The 20,219-nt window shown below is 49.2% G+C and overlaps 1 protein-coding gene across 3 annotated transcripts in view; it reads right to left on the reverse strand.

Moving 5' to 3' along the window:
- The window catches only part of CAMK1D (calcium/calmodulin dependent protein kinase ID), a 475,430-nt gene that overhangs the window by 44,836 nt on the left and 410,375 nt on the right, over nt 1-20,219 (reverse strand). For all 3 annotated transcript variants that reach the window (XM_075552372.1, XM_075552371.1, XM_075552373.1), the window contains one exon: nt 2,943-3,018. In XM_075552372.1, coding sequence (XP_075408487.1) covers nt 2,943-3,018 — 76 coding nt within the window. The remainder of the gene's footprint in view (nt 1-2,942; nt 3,019-20,219) is intronic.

Raw genomic sequence — 20,219 nt, forward strand, 5'->3', positions numbered from 1 at the left:
AGCTGCAGTGAGGCAGGCCAAGCTGTTCTTGCAAGGCTCACCCCACGGGAAGATTTTGGGGAAAACAACGACCTATCAGTGGTGTTGGAAAAATGAAGCGCTCCCTGATAGGAAGGAGTACTTCCCCGTGGACACCGTGAAAAGGAGCAGGATCGAAAGCGAGCTAAGTTGTCAAATAGAACAACCAGGAATGTTTACGGGGCAAGCAAGCAGGAGAAAAATCCAGGGCCGGGGCCTATTGCAGTCACTCTTGCTGCCGTCCGAGAGCTCACTGTGTCTGGTTCTTCTGGGGGAGGGGCAGGGGAATAGTGCTGCTCTCTGGAAAGCTGCAGAGGCAACTTGCTTGTCCACGATGGCTGATCGGTCATTGCTATCAGGAGCGCTGGGCAAATCCTGTGGGTGGAGAGCTGCCCCAGTGCACTGCCTGTTGTTCTCCGCCTGCATAGAGACCCGGCTAACAAGTCTTCAGATGATGGATGGGACTGGGGAACCAGGCACAGTGGGCCCGTGACAGGGAGCAGCAGCCTGAGGCCGAGAGCCAGTTGTTCTGACTCCTAGCGCTGCTTGCTGCCAGTCTGATGCCGTCAACATCAAGCCTGGCCACAGAATTCTAAGGAAAGCCTCCTGTAGCCATCGCGACCGCCTGCTCCAATGCCAAGGCTTCTGGAAGTCATTCTGAGTACAAACAGAACAGGGCTCTATAGACACCAGTGTACATCGAATAGTGTCCCAGGAATCAAAACAAACAGATGAATGGACCAGCCAAAAGGAGCCTCTCCATAAAACAGAGTCTCATTGAACCAACCAGAAAGACGACGTTCTGATGTGCGGCTGAATCTTGAAAACAGTATGCTGAGCGAAATCCACACTACCCACAGCCATTGCCACAGTCAATTCCGATGCCTAGCGAGCCTACAGGACAGAGTCCAACTGCCCCGAACGATGGGGTTCCAAGGCTGTACATCGTTACGGAAGCATATGGCTCTTGCTCCCTTGGAGTAGCCGGTGGATATGAACTGCCTACCTTTGGGTTAGAAGAGAAGTGCTTTAACCACGGTGCCACCAAGGACCCCATAACTGAAGTAAATCAGTCACAAAAGACTAAATATATGAGGAGGAGGGGCTTTCAATTCCATTGTTTCCCATGAACTTTGGGAAGCCCTCGTGCACTGCATGGTATAGATAAGAACTAGAAACACAGGGAATCCAGGACAGATAAACCCCTCAGGACCAATAATGAGAGTAGTGATACCAGGAGAGCAAGGAGAAGATGCAGAGAGAAAGTGGGAACTGATCATAATGATCTACATATAACCCACTACCTGGGGGATGGACAACAGAAAAGTGGGTGAAGGGAGACACCCGTCAGTGTAAGACATGGAAAAATTTTTATAAATTATCAAAGGTTCATGAGAGAGGATGGGGGTCAAAATGAGGAGTCAATAACAAGGGCTCAAGTAGAAAGCAAATGTTTTAAAAATGATGATGGCAACAAATGTACAAAGGTGCTTGACACAATGGATAGATGTATGGATTGTGATAAGAGCTGAATAAGCCCCCAATAAAATGATTTTTTTTAAAAAAAAGAAATCTTTTCAGCAGGCAAATGCATTGAGAAAAAATGCATTGGGGGTTGGGGGGTGGGGGAGGCAATGGGAAGCTGTTGCTGAAGGACTCGAGTGTCTGGTTAGAATGATTGGAAAATAGTAGGGCAAGCATTAGGTGGCGCATGGCAAAGGGAATGAATGGCAGACTTTAAAAAATATCTCTCTTGTTACAATAAAAAGAGCAAACAAACACACAAAAGCAAAACACAATGGGTGGAAGGGTAAACCCAGTAGGGGAGCAGATAAAAGACCATCTTTGGCCTCACTGCGGAGAGGAGTTCTCCAGTCTAGGCCAAAGTTCTCTGCGGCCAAGGGCCTGGGCCAGCACTCATTCCTTTAAGCTGGGTGACCATCAAGCTGGGCAAGGCGGGACCTCTGATTTGAATGTTAGTGGAGGATTTAGGGAGCACTGTAAACACCAGAGAGCCCATGTTAAGTGTGTTTACCTAGCAGTTTCCCTCAAAGGGCATGCAAAGCTGTGTGAATGATGAATGTATGTGGGGACAGGGTCCACGGCTCTCGTCGGTTCTCCAAAGGACCCTCAAAGCTCCCTCACAAAAGAATGAAACTGCAGCAGAAAGTGGTCATCGTGCTTTGGAAGTGAAAGCAAAATACATGCTGCTGCAAGCATCTTCGCACGAGCTTAGCTTTGCAGCGCAGCAGATTCTGGCCTCTCCCCATTGCCTCCAGGCCAGGGGCATTATAATGGGTAAAATTCTCTTGCAAGGATGGTGAGCATCTAACCGAGCTGTCATCTAAATCCACACTGAATGACAAATGAGTGTGTGCTGCAGGGCGACCGTGGGATTTGCAGATAATGAGATGGAGCCAATGAAGCAGGGACATGTCCAGAATGTCCCTGAGGAGCACCAGATGCCATGGACCGCCAGTCCCTTCTCTGATCACCATCCCCTGGGTTTCCATTAGACGCAGAGCTCTGTCTGCCAGGGAGCATCGGGCACGAGGAGAAAGGGAAATTCACTCCCCATCTACAGACCCACGTGTTGGCCTAACCCCATCCTCAAAGCAAGTCGTGTCATAAGCATTTGACAATATAACTGTCCCAAGAGGTTGTCATTTACAAATAACCATCCTGTGGACTTAAGCCAAGACCAAACCGTTATAAACACAGAAACATCGGTCATCTTCAAACAACTACAAGGCGCCCGTGGCTTGCAATCTCGTTCTCCGTGGTTATGTGGCAGGGGAGCCTGAGGGATCCTGAGGCAACGCTTCTCTTCGGGTGACAACTTTTCTCCTAGCGACTCTCTTAGTGACATCCTAATACTGCCACCGCAGTTTGTGTCTCGAACCCAAATGGGGAGCGTTACTCACAATATGTAGGCAATCACTCCGATGGACCAACAATCAACGGCTTTGCTGTAAGGTTTCTGGGCGAGGACCTCGGGAGCTGTGGAGAGAAAGGGGAGGGAGAAAAGTGGGGCAGTTTAAATGCCTGTGGCATAAGACGATGTTCAGTTTCTTCCGTCTCTGAGTAGGGAGAAAAGACGAGTATTATCTGTCAGCTTTTCTAGCTAAATAAAAATTGAGGACATGCGTGCGCAACAAAATTATCAATCAAAATCAATCAACAGATACTTAATAGATAGCTATTATATCTTGGGGCTGTGCCCAAGGCTCACCCCAGATGAGGCAGAGAAAGATAATATGGGGCATGTGGCTTCACCTTAATCCCACTCAAAGAACCATTTGTGTAGAACCTTGCTAGATGCTGTGGGGTGCTGGGTGGTAGGGGCTGTGGGTGGTGGGTGTTGTGGGGTACCAAATGCTCTTCCATCTGCCTTCATGGAGTTTACAATTGAGTAGAAAGCCCAAATACACTGCCATCAAGTAGATTTCAACAGAGAAACCCCACATAGGGATTCGGAGACAGTAAATCTTATGAGAGCAGACAGCCTCTCTTTCTCTCACAGGGTGGCTGGTAGATTTGAACCGCCAATCATGTGGTTAGCAGCCCAACACCTAATCCACAGTGCCACCAGGGTAGAGTTAAACATCTGCTCTTTGGGAAATTTCTACTAGGCTTACTCTAAGTTCATTCTGTAAGGCTTTGGGGTAGGTTATCTCTCTTTTCATTGTCTTATCTGTGGAACAGGAAAAGCGCTATTGAATCTTGCTTTCCTGTTCTGAAGCAGTGCTCATTAAGTCACCAGGCCTTGGGAAGGGGGCTGTACGGAGTTTGTGCTCTCCTTGAACTCTGTTTCTGGCCTCGTGGCTTCAGATGAGGCCCAGGCGCCTGGCATAATTGACACACAAAACAAATTGGTAAGGAACACACGAATACCAGAAAAGACACCAAATACTACTCACAGTGAAAATATTTTAATCCCAAAAGAGCTGGTGAAGGGACTTTCCAGTGACAGTAAAAGGGGAGAGGAAATTCCGTTTTGGGGGAAAAAAGGCTATACCATAGAAGACACTTGTAATATACTGATATGTTATATTGAGTAAATAACCAGAGAAGCTGTATTATATTAAGAAGAACGAGACATAGGGATTTTAGGAAAGCAAATGGACAACCTTTGATAGGCAGACGACACAGTCTTGCTTGCTGATAGTGAGGAGGCTCTGAAGCACTCGCTGATGAACATTAAGGGTTGCAGCCCTCGGTGTGGATTACAACTTAATATAAAATAAGACCAAAATCCTCACAACTGGACCAATAAGTAATGTCGTGACAAGTGGAGAAAGTGTTGAGGTAGTTAGTTTATTGTGCCAACCTGGCCGATAAACACGTGTGGGGTTAATTGAAGGGCAGAGGGATAAATGGCTCAGTGAGCTTCGCCTTTCTAGTTCTTGGGTCTCTTGCTTTCTGATGGTTGGACCAGGGTGCAGCTGCCTTAGCCAGTTCCCTGCTTTTGCTGGCAAGGCTCACTTCCTGCAAGAGATCCCCAAGGAGAAGCCATGGACCTACCCTGATGCAGCCCTGGGTGCTGGAGCAGCCATGTGGAGACCCTTACCAGTGCTGAGATGCTTACACGTTCACTGATTCGGCTTTCCTCCTGCAGTCGGCATCATAGTGTGTGTTTTGTGTGATGGAGGAGGACTTCGTAGATTAGTGTCAGACATCTGGGTTAACGTTGGACTTGTGGGCTTGGGCAGTACTGGGTTGGGATGTTTCTTGATGCGTACTTAACCTTTATATAAAACTCTCTCTTATACACGAGTTTCTGTGGATTTGTTTTTCTAAAGTCCCCAGACTAACACAAATGTTGAAGTAGTGAAGGATTTTGTCTTGTTTGGACCCACAATCCATGCTCCTGGAAGCAGCCGTCAAGAGATCCAAAGTTGTGTCGCATTGGGTAACCTGCTGCACAAGACCTCTGCGCAGTGCGGAGAGCAGGGAGGTTGCTTTGAAGACTAACATGCGTCTGGCCCAAGCCGTGGTATTTCCATCACCTCATATCCATGTGAAAACCGGATAGTGAACAAGGAAGACTGAAGGAGAGTTGATGCCTTTGAAATGTTGGTGCTGGTGAAGAATATTGAAAGAAGAAACAAATCTGTCTCGGAAGAAGTACAGCCAGCATTCTCCTAAAAGGCAGGGACGGTGAAACTTCGCCCCGGGTACGTTGGACAAGGTGTCAGGAGAACCCGGTCCCTGGAGAAGGACATCCTGCTTGGGAAAGGAGAGGGGCAGTGACAAAGAGGAAGGCCTTCTACTACGTGGACTGATGCAGTGGCTGCAGCCATGGGCTCACACATAAGAATAGGCTGGGGAGGCACAGGACTGGGCAGTGTTTCCTTCTGTTGTCTGTCGGGTCAGTACGAGTTGGAACCAACTCCACAGCACCTAACCACACTCGGCTGTGTGATGTGATCTAAGAGTTCAGAGTGCACTAACCCTCCCCGACAATCGTGGGGGTGGGTGATTCTTGACCCCCACTGTCATTACCATCCCTAAGGGCCAGTGAGGGGCGAAGGCAACTGTGAGGTGAAGGAGTTTGTCCCAGGTCTTCCAGTTGGAAAGGGGGATGGTCAGGCTTTGAATCTGGCAGATGGCCCCTCTACTCTTCCTCCCAAAGGGGAATTGCAGGGAGCTGGGTCTTTGGCTAGCTGTTCATAAATATCTCCTACTGCGATTCTGAGAATGTGAAAGTGTGGCCATTGATATTATCAGCACCTCCTGTCAATTGCCACTGACTGGATCCCCATTCATGGAGACCCGGATTGGTCAGTATAGAGACAGATCAATGGCTCAATGGGTTCTGTTTTTTTGTTTTTTAAAGCCGGTCTCCAGGCCTTTCTTTTATCTCTGGTGAACAGCTGGATACGTCCACCATGGGGAAAAACAGCTCAGAGAGAAGTTAAGTCACTTGCTAAGGTCATCCCAGTAGACATGGAAGAGCTGGGCTCTACTCCCGGCCAATCTGACCTCATCCTCGCTCCTCCCACTAGAATACACGGCTTGTCAAGGTGGGTGTTTACTCAGCTTGTAAGAAAAAGCCCCTCTCCAGAAAGCAGTGACAGAGATCCTTTCGTTCTGTTGAAGAGACATCTTTTCCTGAGCAAGCAGGAGCAAGGACAGAAACGTTTGTTGGCCATCTCCGTTTAGGAAAGTGAGAAATACAATCCTCAAGTCTCACTTCAGGCTTCAACCTCCAGTCCTCCCACATGCATCCGACTTTTATGCGAGAGCCAAGTAAGTGAAGGTGTGGATCCTTCCTCTGCTGTGTTCACCCACAACGCAGGGAGCAGAAGGAGAAGCAATTGGAAAACAAGGGAGCCCTGGCAGTGGAGAAGGCGCCTTCAGATCACTGTGAGCTGACTGCCTCCAGGTACCCTCTTCCCCATAACTGCGAAGAGCATATTTCTCTGTGTCTTCTATTACGGCAGCTGCCAATGGGAGCTATTCATCACAGCCAAAGCCTTCATGACTTAAGAGCTCTGGGCTCCCTGAGCTGACGCTCTCATCGTGAGTGGCCAGAGGCACAGATGGTGTGAGGTGACTGCATTTGCAGGGACCACATTTCCAGGCCTCCAGGGCCAGCCTTGTGGCTTGATGGAAAATTCAAAAGAGGTCGAGAAAGGTCACAGCGCGATGCCTGACCCGGTGTTTCCTCCCAGCCCAGCTGACTGCAGCATGCCATGCTGCTGAGGTAGAGGAGGGCCAGCTGTGCCCAGAGAGCCCTGCTGGGTCCAGACACAGCACCCGCCCAGCTGTCAGTGGGTGCAGAAGCACAGAGCTCAGGACAGGGGCAGGGCAGGCTCTCCTGCCACCCAGCAGGACACCAACCAGCAGGTGCTATGTGAGACAGCCCCGTGAGGAAGGGGCACAGAGAAGGAAGCTGTGCCACCTGCAATAAGCAAAGACTGGGTTGACCCCCTGAGCCATGATCTTTGTTACTGTGGTCCTTTGCCATCGAGTCAGCTGTGATGTATAGCAACCTCACGTGGCACAGATGCCCAGACCTACAGCGGCCCCGCGCTCACTGGCATCTTTGAGACCACTGTGCCTTTGGAGACCCTTCCAATGTAGGAGGTACACTTTCCAGCACTGTATTGGACAATGCTCTGTGTGGCTGCCAAGGGCTTTCGCTGACTACTTTCAGAAGTACATCACCAGGCCTTTCTTCCTAGCCTATCTTAGCCTCGAAGCTAGCCTGGACTCGGTCTACCATGGATGATGTCATTGGTCCTGAAATCATGGTGGCATTGCTTCCACCATCATGGCAACAGGCAAGCCGCCCCAGTGTGATCAGCCAAGATGAGTGCTAGGGATAAAAATCCAAACGAACTATGGACTTCTCAGCAGGATGAGGGACCATGATACGGGGAAGCTGGCATTTTTCCCAGAGTGGAATGAATACTCCGTGTCATCTTGAGCGTTCCATCCCGACAGTCCTGGCACCGTGGGCTGTGGGAGGGAGGCTCCTTTACAAGAACAGCATCTTCATCCTCCCCCCACCTCCATCATCTGATAAAAGAGGAACATACTGGCACCATCCGTTGCTCAGAGAAACGAGAAAACAGCAGGGCTCCCCTCTAGGAACCGCCCACATGTGCACACCACACACTTCGCCTTCCATCTGGAAGGGCCAGCAACCTGTGCGCAGCTGTCTGGGAGCCTGCACAGGCTGGGGCCACGCACGTGAAACCGATGCTTGCATTCTGAAACCACACTTACAATGTTTTTGAACCGAGCTTTAAGTTCAAGTGATAAGGTTGATAACATTACGTGTAGGGTTTGAATATATATATATATACACATATACATACATATTTTTTTTAAGTTTCTGATTTGGATCTAGTAAAACGGGCATTAAGGGGAAAGAATGAAATAATCATCATTGCAGGTGGACTTCTGTTGTTCTTTTCTGTGAGGGATTTTAAAAAATCAATTGGAGGCTTTGCCTTCCGATTTTGGCTTCCCAGTTCTTTTTTTTAAAAATCATTTTATTGGGGGCTTGTACAATTCTTACCACTATCCATACATACATCCATTGTGTCAAGCACATATGTACATTTGTTGCCATCATCATTCTCAAAACATTTGCCTTCTACTTGAGCCCTTAATATCGGCTGCTCATTTTGCCCCCGCCCCAATTCCCCCGACCTCATGAACCCTTCATCATTCATAAATTATTATTTTGTCATATGTTACACTGTCTGATGTCTCCCCCCTGCCTTCTTCTCTGCTGTCCCTCCCCCAGGGAGGAGGCTATACGTAGATTCTTGTAATCAGTTCCCCCCTTCTACCCCACATTCTCTCCACCCTCCAGGCATCGCCACTCTCACCACTTAGTAGCAAAGGTGACTGTGGGCGGTCACTTGTTTTTATTTCGTTTTGGTTTTACTTTTCATGTTGAATTGGGTGAAGGTCTCCAGATAGAGTGTGAGTGAGTTCTGTGTTCAGTCATTCATATACATCATGTGTCACATTACTGATTGCCATCCTCAGGAAGCAACACCATCGCTGTCACTTCCTGCTTCTGTCCTAAGGCTTCTGAACTTTGCCTTGGGCTAAGCTACCCCTTTGAGCTCACACTGCTGACTCTTCTAAGGGGGGGGGTTCCTCCCCCAGGGGGGCTCCTAAGTGGACTCTGAAACCAATGCAGGGAGCAAAATGCACCGTCATAGTGAAAACAAGGGGGGAAATGAGGAGCTGGTACCAAGTAGAAAGCAAATATTTTGAGAATGAAGAGGGTAACAAATGTACAAATGCGCTTGACACAATGGATGGATGTGTGGATTGTGATGAGAGTTGTACGAGCCCCCAATAAAATGAACAAAAGAAAGAAAAAAAGCAAAGCAAGTCTTGCAGCTTGGACCAGCCTTTATTTAGCACGGTCCTTTCACGCATAACCTAAGCCCTAATTTCATTTGTGATGTGAACATTTGGAACACAGTTTGGGAAAGTACCTTCATCACTGGCCAAGCAGCTACATTTCCTCTTTTATTTATTTATTTATTTATTTATTTATTTATTTATTTATTTATTTATTTATCTATTTATTTTTTACATTTCCTCTTTCAGTAATTCTTGGAGGAAAAAAAATCTTGGGCAATATTCAAAACTCTGCCGATAATTTGACGTGGGGTGGAAATCACAGTGTGCCAAGAGAGTGGCTGGGGCTTTGGTTTCCTTGGCCTCATCCCTGGGGCGCTACATGCGGCTCCCTGTTTCAATGCCCTGTTGAGTTCACCTGACCCGTGTGCCTGGCGCCCAGCCTTTCAGCTGCAGGGCCAGGAGAGTCTACTTCTCTGCTCAGTCCAGAAGCCACCATTCACACTTGGGGTCACGATGAATAGGGTGTGAGTTAACATCCAAGGAGCCCTGGTGGTGTAGTGGGTAAGAAGTCGGGCTGCTCACTGCAAGGTCAGCAGTTTGAAACTCCTGCTACTCCTTGGAAGAAAGAGGCTTCCTAGTTCCCTACAGAGTTCCTGTCTCGAAACCCACAGGGGCAGTTCTATGCTGGCCTGCAGGATCGCTATGGATCAGAATCAACTCGTCGATGGCAGTGAATTTGGTTTGGGTTTTGACAACAATGAACCGGGACAGCAGCATTCACATGGAAAGACCCCCTGGGTGCTGGGACGTGGTAAGCACTTGACTACTGGCCAAAAGGTGGCCTGTTCAAACCCACCGAGAGTCATCATGGAAGACACGGGCCTGGCAAACTGCTTTCAGAAGGCACAGCGTGAAAATCTAACTGAGTAGTTACACTCTGCATGTGGGGGGCTGAAGCGACACTCATGGCAACTAACAACAACAATTTACCCTGAAGGAGTCCCTGGGGGAAGCACTTGGTTACTGTGCTCAAGGGTGATCTGAAAGGTCGGAGGTCAAGTTCACCCAGAGGCACCCCAGAGGAGAGGCCTGGCGATCTAATTCAGAAAAATCAGCCACTGAAATCCTTCTGGAGCAAAAGCCCACTGTGATCTCTGTGGGGTCACCATGCGTTGGACTCACCCCACCAGCAACTGGTGATGGTGAATTCATGTGAGAATCAGCCAGACTCTTACGCATGATGTTATCAGTCTTAGACTGCTCATCAGGAATTCTTCTGCAATTCTAAAAAAAAAGAAAATCACAGCCTTCAGTCGACCAATTTTCAGAATACAAATGAGCGACCAGGCCAAAGTGGGGCAGAGCGATGTCCATCCGCAGCCTGGAGAAGTGCTGAAGGGGGAGGGAGGGAAGGAGGAGCTGATCCCAAGGGCTCAAGTTGAAAGAAAATGTTTTGGAAATGGTGATGGCGACATATGTACAAATGTGCTTGACACGATGGATGAATGTATGGATTGAGATAAGAGCTGTTATGAGCCCCCAATAAAATGATTAAAAATAAAAAGAGAGCTGAAGAGTCTACAGGTCTACCTTCTCCCTGACCTTGCCCAGAGAGGCCAAGGAATGAAAAGAGAGAGGCAGACAAGTGGATTTGGGGACATGAGCAACTGTAGATTACTAAGTATCTCTATTAGGTACAGAAAGACCAATTGATAAACACCTTTCCTTATGCTGATGATTTCTGACACACGTTTTGGGGATGAAGGAGGTAGGACTGGCCGACATACTCATGTCATTCTCCATTTAAAACCTCTTCTCCGCTGCATTCTAGAATCACTAGGTTTGGGTTACAGGACAGAAAGACATTCTGTTCAGCAGTCTCTCAGAACCTCCTGCCTGCTCCGATTGGGGGTGTTATGGGTTCTGTTCTCTTCGCTGTTCCTGACGGGAAGAGGATTCTGTGGCCTTATTTAGTTTACAAAAGGAGGTAAAATCTCATCTCCCTTGCGGCCTCTGCAGAGTATCCCCCAATTCTCAGAGATGCTAGACCATCTTCCTTCTGAGCCTGAGGCTGAAGTTACCCCCTTTCAATAAAACAGTAAGCTTGGAATTTAAAATGACTAAATGTCCCACTGTGAGGCTACCAATCCAATGTCCTACTGTGAGACATGCTACCAAGCCACTTATGGAAAAGCCCACTTGGTGGGAAACTTCTTCTGGAAGCTGAGCGATATTGTACTGATGGAGATCACGCAGTGCCTGGTAAAGGGAAGACTCCGGAGATGAAAAAAAAATTAGAAAACGAATTTCAGAAACCTTTCATCTTGTTTTTAAAAAACAATTAAGCTGCTGGTTTTCCTTCCTGAAAGCAGGAGACGAAAACGGCTTCAGCAAGTGTGAATGAAAACGAGAGACCAGCTGGCTTGCGGAGTGGGATGTGGGTAGTGGGGTAATCAATCTTCGTGCTCTTGTTAAGCAGAAAAGTAATTTCCTCGTTTCCTGTTCTGAGCAGCAGTTTCTGCTGAGAGTGGGGGCATCTTAGCCCTCTCTCTGGTACTAAGCTCCTGTTCTCAGTGACTTGTTCATCTCCTGCTGTGGGAGGCGATTGTGTACCTCCTGGGTAACCACCGGTCGCCTCTCCCCTAATCCCATCCAATCACCTCTCCCCTAATCCCACCTGGAGATGCCAAAGAATGAAGAGAGGAAGGGAGACAAGCAAATGTGAAGACAGGAGCAACCGGCAGAATGAACGTATCGTTCTTCAAAGGAAAGTCAGAATGCTTTTTAGAAGCGAGGATGGTGAGTTCGTCTCATGGACTTTGGACCAGTCACCAGGAGGGATGGAGGGAACGGTCCTTGATCGAGGACGTCAGGCTTCGTCAGGCTGACAGTTAACAAAACTCAGTGAGATGCAGAGACGTGTGCGGTTGTGGCCGCAACAAAGGGCTCAGACACAACAGAGGATGGGGAGGAGTGAGCAGTGGTTCGCTCTGTTCTAGGTAAGGCCACTCTGAATTGAACCGGCTTGATGTTACTTAACAGCAACAGTATTGCTCTACTACCCCCTCTCGGCCCTCCGTGATGAGCATTTCCTACAGGTGAATGACAAGAAGAGGTCGGAGGGAGCAGCCAGGGAAATGAGCAGCCCTGGATGCTAGAAAATAACCCGGTATCCAGAACCAATGGAACCACTGTCCAATCCATGAATGACGCGTTACTGCAGTCCTTCATGGGGACCGGGTCTCATCTCAGGCACCAGCTCTGTGGGGCGAGGAAGGATGCAGGATGCAGCAGACCTGGCTCCAGCCCCCATGGTGCTCCTGTCCCCCTGGGTGTTGGATGTAGACACAGGCAGAGGTGAAACTGGGGACCCGCCTCAGAGTCCCTCGTAAGCAAGACGGCAAGACACAGATGATCGATTATGGCTTTCTAGTTTAACATCCTGTAAATTAAACGGGGGGGGGGGGGAATCCTGATGGTACACATCGACATTTCCCTCAACCATCAAAAGAAGGAAAGGCTGTACAATTGCAAAAGCAAGAATGATATGCAGGGGATGAGAAACAGCTGTAGCTAAGGGTGCACCAAGAATCTGTTTACATTGTATTCTAAGAGAGCAAAGTCATAGTGTTAAGTATGAAAGCGGAGGCCATGGCTTAGGAGGCTTCGGGCTTCTGATCGAGACTCTGGGAAGATCTGAAAATGGATAGGGGTGACGGCAGCACCGCCCGCCTCCAGGGACTGGTCTCAGCCGCTTTGTTAAATGTATGTGTACCGCAGTGGGAAAGAGAGGGAGAGTAAGAGAGGTCAGAAGCATTTTGTAATTAACTGAGAGGGAGAATTCGGTGAAATGGCTCACTGAATAGAACATTATCCTTCGGTTGTCTGGGTTGAATCATGTGAGCTAGTTGGAGCATCCTGAGGCATCCAAGATGACTGGGTTCTAGTTCTCTTGTCATCTCTGACTCTGCTAGAGAGGGGTGACCAACGCAATGCAGAGCTTACAGGAAGCCCCCTCCCCTGACAGAGAAGTAGAATGGTCCAATGGGGAGAATAGGAACCGTTAAGAGCGTGCTGGAGAAGTTACCAGATTGAACACATAGCCAGGGGCATCACCCTCTCTGCCACTCACACCCAGCGCTGAATCAGAGGCTAGAGTGTCAGGCTGGGCTCTCTGCCAGTAGACCTTGGACAATGGAGTTCCTTTCTATGTCTCAGAGGTTCATCGTAAAGGGAATCTGCCACTCCCTTTTAGGGCTATCCCTTAGAAGAGAAAGAATTTGAGCAGACTTCATGTGAATCAATTGAAGAGAAGATGCGATCTCACATTTTTAGAAATATCATTAGATATTTGCATCCAAGATTAGACATGTGAGTTCCTGGTCTTCGGGAACTTCTAACAGACTCTAAGAAAAGGCCCAGCTCCTTCTGCTGGGCAGGGGGGGGGGGGGCGAGGGGAGAGTGCCAAGAGTCTACAGCAAACTGAGGCCAAGAGCCAGTGCCACTGTGTGCAGGGAGAGGCCAAAAAGTTCTTCTCAACAGTGACAGACACGGTGCCACTTCTCCCCATGTGCTCTCTTCTCCAGCAGTGCCCTGCTCAGCGATGGGAAAGAAAATCCTAAAGACCAGACACATAAAGAAATAAAATCCCATCTATGCACCGCTGGGAACACGGATATGCTTTGCAGCGGCGATGTGGGTCTGAGTAAGAAGCTGGTGAAACCGAATCGGCCTCGTCAGCTCCTGTCCCTGGCTGATGGCCACTTCTCGGTAGCAGTGGTATTCGAGAGGCAGGAGCTAGATGACGGAGAGCCATGAGCACCCTGATAAACAGTGGTCATTTGGGCTGGGAGGAGAGAGGAGGATTTGCTTTCAAAGTCGGTCTTGCGTCCAACAAGCTTGAGGGATTACCATTCTGATCACTGGCAAGTGCAGCTCAGACTTGCTCCTTGTCTGTGGTTTGTCTCCGACCTAAGGGCTCAGGAGTGGAGGGGAGAGCAGAGGTCTCTTGGGACAGCTCCGTTACTTTTCTGCTGGTGCGGATGCTTTGGTGCATGTTTATCCCAACTACAGGACTTCACAGAGAGCTGTAATTTGCTAAAATTGTATTTTTAAAGAGTAGTTCACTCCGACGTTCTGAGTGGCCTCTTGAATTTCACCGCAGGCATGACAAGGCCCCATTAAAGCCCCAAATTGGTTTATAATTACAATCCTAACCTGAGCTGGGATTTCTGTTCAAATGCTACCAGAGCTGCAATGTGGCTGGTGGGTGGGGGAACCAGGCTACAGGACAGGGAGGGGAGTGGAAAGGGGGAGGGCAGCTGGTGTGTTCCTGGGTGGGTGCAACCTGGGATTCAGTGGGATGGAGGAAGGAGCATGCTCTGAGGAAGATGTTTCAGAGGGATGTGGTGACAAATCCCTCTGGGAGGTGTTCCACTTACGATGCCCCAAGGTTCAGCCCTCCCCACGGACAGGTTTGGGGCCTCAGTGGGAGACTGAAGCCATGGCGTTCTTTGGACTCCGCCATTAGAAAACCATGGTGCTGGCGGGCTAGTTCTTGTCCGTTGTCACCCACCGAGTTCTCGCTCTTGGTGGTCCCACGTGTGCAGGGTGGAGCGGCTCCATGGGGTTTCCCAAGCTGTGACTTGTCAGAAGCACCTACCTGAGGTGGCTCAGGGTGGCTTTGAACTGCCAACCTTTGGGCTAGTGGGGGATGCTTAACTGTTTATGACACCCAGAAACCTTTTTTGTCACCCTCACAAAGGGACACATAAAGACAGGGTAGCTGCACCATGCTGCTCTGCCTCCTTGCCACAAAACAGTGGTACGTCCTCCTCAAAGTATGGATTCCCAGGTGAGCCTCCGAGAGACGCTAAAAGATGAGGGGGCTTTCAAACGCCGCCCTCTCAGGGATGGCGTCCCTGATCATGTGGAGACGGGGCCCTGATGGCACAGTGCGTTAGCTACTGGGCCGAAAACTACAAGGTTGGCAGTTTAAACCCACCAGCTGCTCTGAGCAGGGAAGATGAGGCCGTCTGCTCCTGTACAGGTTGACAGTCCGGGGAGCCCTGTATGGGGCTGCTACGAGTCAGACCGTGTTGAAGGCAGCGGTTTGGGTCCACGGGCAGCGGGGGAGCCTCAGAGGGAGGGTAGTGTTTCTTTCGCCCACACTCTAATAATGGCCATTTTCCTCTCTGTCCACCCTCATCAGGACAGGGCAGTAAGTAAGCCCAGACTGTAACCTTTATGGGGTAAAGAGCATGAGTGGCTCAATGGTCAAGCTCTGTGATGACTGAAAGGCTGGTGGTTCAAATCCACCTAGTGTCTCTGTGGGAGAAAGGATTAAGCTGGCTGCTTCCATAAGGAATCCAGCCTACGGAATCCTATGCGGACAATTCACTGTCTGTCGGACGTCTATGAGTGAGCACCAGGAAGAGAAATATACAGGAGTGAAGGGCCAGGTCCTTCTCCCACAGAGCTTCTAAGTGGATTCGAACTACCAACCTTTTGGTTAGCAGCAGCGTGGGGTCTACTTGATGGCAGCTAACAACAATGACTTATTTGCACAATCTGCGTGAGCCTGCTCATTGTTCTCAGCACCTACAAGAGGCAGTTCGTATGTCTGGGCCTTTGTTCCGCACCCTGGCCCATACCTCTAGCTCGTCACATCCTTGTCTGAGTTCTGCTCTTCCTTCAAATCCCACTTCCCCCAGGCTGTCTTACACTGGCCACTTCCACCCGGCTGATTCCTCTCATCTGGACTTTTTCATGTTACGTCTGGATTGTGTCAGGGACTTCATGTTTGGAACAGGTTGCTTGGTAAAGCAGAGGGGCTGTGAACAAGAGTCAGCTTGTTCTCCTCAGCGAGACAGATTGGCCCAGTGGTCTCAAACATAAGATCCGTTGTGGGGATGGTGCAGGATCGGGCTGTGTTTCTTTCTGTTGTACATAGGGTCACTGAGTCAGGACCAATGCACAGCCCTAACACAGCCACCATCGATAGATCTGTGGCTCCCAAGGGCCATGACTGGTGCAGAGCCGCCTGGTGTTCACAAAGGCAGCTCTAGGCTCGGGGTGCAGCAGGCACTCCCTGCTCGGGTAGGGGGAGTGGTGCCCACAAGCTCTGGCTCTCCACACGGGACACTGTCCCCACAGCCGAGGTGCCTTATGTCAGATCTGACTACTGGCCAGCCTCTGCATGAACAGGGGGAAGTTCAAAGTCCTTACTTTCCTGCTGCTTTCTTCTAAGGGAACATGTCTGTGAGGATTCCCCCCGCCCCCATTATTTCTTCATCATTAGAGAGCTCATTTAAATTGAAGTCATAATCTTGCCGTTTGGAAAATTAACTATGGCACTGAATAGCCATTTAGATTTTAATGACAAAATCAACAGGGCTTCACAAATGGAAATCAACAACCAACACATCTACCTATAAAAATTCTGAACCAAAGCTGGGAAGGTAAATACTACCTCTGGGAAAAGTAGTTCCCGGCTCTTAATGATGAAGTCCCCAAATCATTAATGCTGGTGAGGCTGCAAGGTACAGTCATAGTAGAATACAGTATGGTGCTGTCTCACAGAGCTCGAAACAAAAGTACATTATGCTTTAGCAATCAATGGGGGTACCCCCTCAAATGGAATCCCTGCCACCCACAAAGCTATGTATTTATTTATTTTTTTTTTTACAAAACAACCTTATCAAAGTGTTCTCCATTACACTTCATACATTTGTCAAATCTGTGATTCCCTTCTTGGAAACATTTTTTAAACTCATCTGTTTGGATGGCTCACAGCACCTTCCTTGTTTTTTTCTTCACCTCTTCTACATCATCAAATTGCTGTCCTTTCACATCCCTCTTCATTAGAGGAAACAAAAGAAGTTGCATGGAGCAAGGTCGGGTGAGTAAGGTGCATGGGGCAAAAACTGGTGCACTGAGATGACTGTGTGAGCAGGTTCATTGTCATGGTGGCAAACCAGTCCCCCATCTGCTACAAATCAAGCTTTTGTCACCCACTGTTACACATCTTTTCAGGACCTCTAAATAGAAAGCTTAACAGTCTGACCTGGTGGAACAAACGCCAAATGCGCTATTCCCAGATGTCCAGAACAAGGTCTGTCATCGATCGACATGTCACCTTTTTTGAAACAGAAAAGCCACTTGAGTGTTTCCCATAGTGCTGTCCTTGTAAGCAGTGTCCAGCATCACAACAGTTTCTGTGGCATTTTTCCAGAGCAGGACACAAAATTTCACAGCCACACACTGTTCTCTTAAATCGGCCATGACAAAAAATGAGGTTCAAGTGAAACTGCTTTATGAAAAAATTCACTGTGACCAGAGAGAACCTTCCCAGGCAACACCGCTGGATGCACTAAGAGCGGATTGCTCTGTTCTCATCTAGTGGGACAAATGAGTACTACGAAAGCTCCGCTCTGCCCAGCGCCATTCCGGTTTTGGGAAATCATGTGTAAACAGTGAATCATGAGTAAACCTTCACATACATAAGACTGACTGCTTCCCTGTTTACCAACCTGGTCCTGTTGTTATGAAAATTAGCTGCATCCAGTCAATGTTCAACTCATATTGACCTCAAAGGGTTTCCTAGGCTGAAATCCCCCACAGAACTGCTGGTGGCTGCAAACCGCTGACCTTTTGGTCTGCAGCTGTGTGCTGAAGCACTGAGCCATGGTGGATCCTTAGTCTGGTGTTAGCCCCTGTAATTTTTCTCACCTAAGCAAATGCAAGGGACTCCCGGCTAGTCTATTTGCATCTGCCCTTGCCCCTCCCCACTGCAGTACGTCTCTACCCCAGTCTATCTCCTAGACTCCACAGCCTAGAGGCAGCTGGTTAAAAGTCAGGTCACAGCCAGCCTTAACTCAGCACTCTCCAATAGCTTCCCATCTCGCCTCGAGCCAAAACTAAAATCTGTAGAGTGATGTGTGAGTCCTGGTCCATTATTCGCCCTGCCCTTTTCTTCTCCACTTCTCCTTCACTCACCCACCCTTGCTGTTCCCCAACATGCTCCTGCCCCAGGGCCATCCCTCCTCTTCCCTCTGCTTGGAAGCTCCTTCTCCAAGAAACGCCACAGCTAGTTCCTTCACCTCGATGAAATCCTCGTGGATGTTAGGTGCTAAGTGACCTTCGACTTCGGTTGGCCCCATGTGATGGTCTAGGATGAGTCCAGAGTTTCCTATGCTGTCATCCTCAGGGGAGCCGATGTTGGTGGAGCTGCTGGGTGGGTGCAAAGGCCAACCTTTGGGGTCACGGTAGGTCACCAGGGCTCCTGATCACACCTCTACCCATTGTCATTTTACTCACGGCTCTTCATGAGACCTGACCTGACCACCATATTTAAAATGGCAACCCCCTCCATATCTCTACACACCTCTTACTTCTTTTCTGCTTTTTCCCCAGAGCACTTAGTGCCACGAACATGACGAAGCTATTGGCTTGAGTCTGTCTCCCTCCCATTCAAATGTAGGTGCCTTGAGGGTGGGGTTTTACCTTTCCACTGGTGCACCCCTGGTGCCTCCAACAGCCAGTAGGCACCAACGAAATCACTATCCAATGAATTAACGATGTAGCACTCTCCAGCGGTTATTCAGCGTTTATGTTTGTCATTGATTCTCATAACACTGTCAACATTTCGAGGTCAGGCTTTGTGTCTTCTTCACATCGGCATTTCAAGCACCCAATACTGTGCATGGCACACCACAGGACTTCCATGAATGAATGTTCAAAGAAAGGTAGGGGAGGGCAGGAAGGAAAAATGACCACATTTTTCGGGGTCTGGATTCAGTTCAATGTGAAGCTTTGCAGAGATGAATCACACCCCTTCCCTGGTCAGAAAACTACAAGCCCACAGGCCAGTTAAGGTAAGATAAACACAGGTATGGATGCTTTTGCATTGTCATCCAAATTGTGATGTGAAAGTCAACGGCCTGTTAAGTAGAGGTGATTCTGGCTCCTAGCAGCCCCCCAGGGCAGAGTTCCCATCTAGCCTCATCCTTTCCAAGGCTGCTGCCTTTACGTCAGCAGCTGTCTCATCTTTCCCCATGGTGTATCCCAATCACTAGCCTTTCAGTTAGGTGCTGAGGGCTCACTTACTACCTCCTTGTAATGAGACAAGAGTCAAAGACCTGGGTAGGTAAAGGAAAAGATGGGGAGTTAGGAATAGATATCAAATGATGGCACCATGGAAGCTGGGTTTTGCTGGTTGAGTAGGAGTTTGTTATGCAGACTGTGGGGAAGGAAACAGTGCAAACTCAGCTGTTCCTTGCCCAGCATATATGGACACTCATTTTCACAACCTAACCCCTGCCCTGCTGTATGCATTGTGTCCACGCCACAGGCCTCACCTGACAGCCCGACTCTCCAAAGAAGCAAGAGCACAATGAAAATCTATATTCTTCTCTGTCCCCACCACCGCTGCTCAAAGAAATCTCTACATCTGACACCAGCATTATGCAATGGCTCCCCTTGCCGCAACTTGGGATAGTTAGAGCAAGGACTGCCTCTAGACCCCATTCCCAGACTCATCAGCACCCGACAGAGCAGGAAGCAGAATCAGACTGCTCCACGTGGACACCCAGAGCCCCTGCCAAAACACAAAGATGCAAAAATCAATTTTGAACGTGCTAGAGCTTTCCAACTAGGGAGCCAACTCTGAGAGCAGCATGATGCATACGTAAATCTGTGCGTTCACAGCCACTGTCAGGCCATCAAAACAAGGGGAAGCTGGGCAGAACACAGGAGGGGCCGGGGAAGCCTGGGCGCCCGAGAATCTGCTGTGGAGAGCATCCCTCCCAGCCTGGAGAACAAACCCGTCTAATTCATTTGGGATGCTGCTTGCTGAATATCTGTACACAGCCCTCACACACGTTTCCACCCACGGCTGCCACCCCAGACACAGGCAGACAGAAGCGTCTACACCAGCGGGACTCCAGCTGGCCCAGGCAGGCGCCCATGTTGTCACTGCACTGGAACGGAACAAGTGCTGACTGCACAGTAAATCCACCTCCAGGCCTGCATGCAGACCCACACCCATGCCTGCTTCCGCTGAGTTCATTCCCAGGCAGGGCACCCCCACAGGGCAGAGAGGACCTGCCCCCATGGGCTTCAGGGGAGCATCTTTTGTTTCATGGAGGCAATGGTGGGGGGGAGGGGTCAAACTGCCTTCCTGTCAGTCAGAGGCCCAATGCTTAACTCGCTGGGCCACCAGACCTCCCCCAAATGATCAGAGTCCTCTCTCCTCCTCTGCCTAGTGCAGGGGTCGAGTCCAGGGACACCATCTCTACCAGCAGTAGGGCCAGAGCAGGACTCAACAGTGTCTCCTGTCTTGCCACATTCTCACCCTCTGG

Source organism: Tenrec ecaudatus, chromosome 6 (genome assembly GCF_050624435.1).
Source record: "Tenrec ecaudatus isolate mTenEca1 chromosome 6, mTenEca1.hap1, whole genome shotgun sequence".
NCBI lineage: Eukaryota > Metazoa > Chordata > Mammalia > Afrosoricida > Tenrecidae > Tenrec > Tenrec ecaudatus.